At 51.1% G+C, this 4,632-nt stretch overlaps 1 protein-coding gene across 1 annotated transcript; it reads right to left on the reverse strand.

Annotated features, from left to right (window-relative positions):
* Positions 1 to 2,035: 2,035 nt before the first annotated feature.
* Positions 2,036 to 2,731, reverse strand: LOC100908484 (mitogen-activated protein kinase kinase kinase 12-like). The gene has a single exon (XM_003738081.1). It carries the CDS (start codon positions 2,729 to 2,731, stop codon positions 2,036 to 2,038), a length of 696 nt encoding a protein of 231 aa, XP_003738129.1.
* Positions 2,732 to 4,632: the final 1,901 nt, after the last annotated feature.

Below are 4,632 nucleotides of genomic sequence, written 5' to 3' on the forward strand. Positions count from 1 at the left end.
AGAGAGAATCGGGATGGTGCCCCCGGGTTGAATCCTCTCTCAAAATCCGCCTAATTTCGTTATGCTGATCTCGGAATTCAGCTCGTCTTCTCAGAATGATCCTGTAGCAAGCAAGCTCGTTAAAGCTTGTTACCGGACTCGGAGCGGTCCCGCTCGGAATTTCGAGCTCAAGTTTCCGATCACCATTAGCATAGAGCTGCGGAAAGGGCGTGCGATCTCGCAGCGGACAGAAGTTCGCTGCATACTCATTGCGAGACAAGCTTTATCAATTGAATTCATCGGGCATCTTATTGCTCTCGCAAATCCGGTCTCACGTGGGCTCTACCCTTTGCGGCTGCCGTCCGCGGAGAATCAGCTAGAATAATTCCGGGCAAAAAACTTCTTCCACGTATGCTGAAGCTCGGTATACCTAGGATGGAGTCCTCGGGTACTAGGATCGCAATCCCCTGAATTCATCGATTGGATGAAGTATTCTAGGCTCAAGATATGCGATCCACTCGCAACTTTAGACCTCCGTCGATGCTCGTCCATCGAAGCAACCGCCCTACAGAGAAAGACCGATCACAACGAATGGAAGCTCCGCTGCGAGCCCGTCTGTCATCATCGGAATGAGTCTCAATTCATGAATAACCGTCGGACCATCGCTCCACCGGCGGAGGCTCAATCGGGGACTTCGGAATCACCGCTCTTCTTCGCACACTGCCGTGGGAGATTCGGTTCTCTCCGGGCGTGGCTGGATGCAGAAGGGAGTCATTCTTTTGACAACCCTCGAACTCTAAGGGGCTGGACCTGTATCGAAGCTGACCTTCCTTTGAGGAATATTATGGACTTCCGGAAATTATCGAGAAATCCCTGTCGAAGAAGTCTAACTAAGCGAAAAGAGGAGCGATGTCATTTCTGTGTTGGAGCCGATCACTTTCGCGATGTGCGACGCCGCCTTCCAGCGAGAATATATGTAATCAAATTTCCACGACCAAATCGAACTGCACGTATATGTACATATTAGATATCACGTTGCGCGATCAGCATCATCAAATCCGACCGATTCACTTTGTCTGTTTCTTTTCAGGATCCAAACGACACTATCAGAACATCCTCTTCCCGCTCACCGAAGTTGTAATCAAGGAAATTGTGGCCCTGCAGCGGATTTCGTTTGAGCCGGAGCTCGGACTCCGACCTACAATCGGAATTCGGGTGTCCCGTTCCCGGGATACGAGCTGCGATCCTCAGCGAAGCTTTTTCTTCGGCAGTGTCGCCAATGCTCATACGAAATATCGATTCGAGTCTTCTGCATAGAAGTCTGTTTTGTCTTCGCGATATCTCAGTCAGCGCGATGCATGAGCGTCAATCCATTCGATCGCCAAGCCAGACGATTTCGGTACTTTCGGGGGCTCTATGTGGGATAATCTTTCAGTAATCTGCGGAGGAAGGCTCTCAGCAATCCGGATCTCACGGAGTTCAAGCCTTGGGCTCGAGCACGGACGGTGTCAATCTACCCTGATGATTCCCCCGAAATACCGCGGGAATCAGAAGGACGGATTGTTCTTGATTCTCGTCATCACGGAAGTACGCGAGGTGTCCAGCATATGGTCATGTCAATCACATTTTTCTTATTTGGATTCGCGCGACACGCGGGGTTATACGGGCTTCGGCTCCATGAGAGGGGCACCTCAGATGAACCGCATCAGGAGAACAGCCGCGATGCTCGGTTGCAGGAAGCAAGGGAAGCTGCAGTGGACAGATTTATTTGTGGTCTCTGATTTATAAAGCATGGGAGACTAAATCGAAGGAACGCCCTCGTTTTTTTTTCACGATAGAGTTACAGTTTGCGTCGCGTCGACTGTGGGAACCTACCACATCCGAACGCCATGTAAGATCTCATTCAGGGTCGAATCAGCGCTCGCATGCTTGATATAAGGGTGTCTGAGAGTGTCGATAATCCTCTCGAACGGTGGACGTCTGTGGGCAGAAACTTGGAGACATCTCGAGATGACATCACGGAGGACGGTGTCGCACTTATGTGGTATCTGTAATCTTAAGGTGTTTTCGCCACTACCGAAATCACCGCCCATGAGTTCAGGTCGCCATAGGGCCTTTGTCTGACGAGCGTTTCCCAGAGCACTACTCCGTACGACCAAACATCGGCACGAAATGTCACTTCTCGGCGCAAGTGAACCTCGGGAGACATATAGGCTATGCTTCCGGAGCCGGAAAAGCTCGTACGATCTGATCCTAATTTCAGGCTCAAGTCAAAGTCAGCGATCTTCGCAGTCTTGGCCGCACCGTGCAAGAGAATGTTCAGGGGTTTCAAATCTCTGTGGACGATTCCTCTTTCGTGTAGATAGGACATGCCTGTTGCGATTTCCAGAGCCCAGCGAGACACGGTATGCGATTCTATCGGTAGTTTCTGGTAGATTTCGCTGTGCAGAGTTCCCTTCGAACAGAAATCCATCACAAAGCCGACATTCGGTGCCGCAAGGCAGACACCGTGGAAACGTACGAGGTTCTGATGATGCAGATCCTTGATGTGTTCGAATCTACTTTGGTCGAGGCTGGGCACCATTTTGAAGGCGATTCTCCTCCGTCGGTAATGCCCGGAGAACACTTTTCCCTGAGCGCCGCTTCCGACGTATTGCAGATCGTTCAAGTCATAGGGATCCACGACCCAAGAGCTCGGAGGTGGGGCTGATTTCCGCAGCTGTTTGGCAAAGTCTGTGATGATGCTGGTCATTGCTCCGAAGACACCGTGACCGAGAATCCTGCTATGCTCCGACTTTCGTTCCTCGGTTAGATGATCTGAGTCCTCGCTGTGATTCGAGGTTTCCCGACGCGATCCATCAGGATGAGCTCGGTGTGGGGCATCCTTCCTGGAGAAACCTCGACGTTCAGGACTTTGTGCTATTGAAGAGAGTAACGACAGTACACTAGCAGCACTCTGTATCGAGAGCATTTCGTTAGACTTCAACTTTTCCAGGAGCTTAAAAATCGAGGCGTCACGAACTCGTTGTACAATCGTATGGAGAGCACGGACGATCGCAAGAGTTCTTAAACCGAAGAGAGCCGGTGTACAGCTCCGCCCTCTAGCGCTAGGGAGCTCTTGATGTTCTCTCAAAAAGTAATCAGAGGTTTTCTGGGTGAGGACCTCTCGACCCGTGGATCGAGCCGGGGGGCGCGGGCGCAGCGCTGCATTCTCGGGGCATCGCATTTTGCCTGGGGCGACCATCTTCACTTAGGGGGTCCCGATTGCGGATCGAGTAATCCTTGTGATACCATAAAAAATCTTCAATCGGCGACGGAAATCTCTCGAATCATAGAGCCGGGCGGTGAATCTGCTTCAGGTATGTCCCCCGCGAAACCCTCTTCGCTTCATTCAATGAGCTGGGGCGAGTTTGCCGGAGACACCTGGATTCCGATCATGAATCGAACTCCGGACGTGTGCGCCTAATCAGGGAAATCATTCCACCGTGCAGGGGATACACTTTTTCGAATACGGCGAGGGAAATTTCCATCTTGTCTGCAAGAGCGGCTTCATATTCCGGGATCCCTTATTTCTCATTCAATTCAGGGGCTGCGACAGTCTGATAGGTGGGCGCGCTTGAAGACCATGCGGAGATTGAGGACGATAACGCTCCAGCCTAACTCGCAGAGGACCCCGCGACAGGGGGATGCCGACGCATAATTCAAGGAATGGACCGCTTGCAAGAACCACGGCCACGCGAAAAGCGCAACAAATCCGATGGAGGAGGTGTAGCTGAGCATCAACAGAAAAACGGAGAACGCTTCGGACATGAAAGGAACGGTGTGAACCACTTCGCTCCTCAGTATCCTCACCATCGTTTCCTCTCCGCTGAAGGAAACTCCTGACCAAGTTTTCGTCCGGCGAGAAACTCATGCATCGGAGAATCTACAGAGTCCGTAATTCCAGAAATCGAAGCTTCTCGCATCGGAGCGAGGTATTCGGTGAAAAACTCGTTAGGCTCTTATGGATTAGTGATGGTCTGATGGTCAATCAAGCCTTGGCCTAACCTACGGTCGAGGAGGCAATCTGTTGTCGCAGCCGAACATTACGCGCAACATATTCGACATCCTGGAACACGAACCCCTCCCACAGGATCTGAAAGTTTTGAGATCGTTCCCTGCTCGTGATAATCACAATCGGCACTATCGGCTCGGAGATCTGTCCGCACCTTCCCTGTTGAGAAGGAGCATAATGATCTTCGATGAAGAGCGTGTCTGCGCTCATCGAGCTGGAATGCGGGGGGTCTAGCCACATGGATCAAGCTTCCCGAAATTTTATGTGAGACTAATCCCTCGCAGGATGTTGGATGATTTAGTAGGCTATTCGATTCGAGGCAGCGACTCTTAAGTCCCCAGTTTTGGCTTCAACACAGATAAAAGATGGAAGAATTTGAACTCAAGCTCTATTTATTGTTATTGGCCTAATCATGTCCCTCGATACAATCGATTCTAGACGTCTACGAGCTGCCCCTCGGATTCTGCGGTACAAGATGGCTCAAAAGGCTCGCTGAGAATACTCCCGACAATGGCCCATCTCACGCTCATATGGGTAGAAGTCACCGTTCCGTCAATGATGAGGAATGCTGTCAGAATGAAGAGTGGAGCCCCTGATCC

The sequence above is a fragment of the Galendromus occidentalis genome, unplaced genomic scaffold (assembly GCF_000255335.2).
Source record: "Galendromus occidentalis unplaced genomic scaffold, Mocc_1.1 scf7180000075778, whole genome shotgun sequence".
Classification (NCBI taxonomy): Eukaryota; Metazoa; Arthropoda; class Arachnida; order Mesostigmata; family Phytoseiidae; genus Galendromus; species Galendromus occidentalis.

Coding starts and splice junctions, on each gene's coding strand:
- LOC100908484 (XM_003738081.1), bottom strand. CDS start 2,731: ATGACCAGCATCATCACAGACTTTGCCAAACAGCTGCGGAAATCAGCC.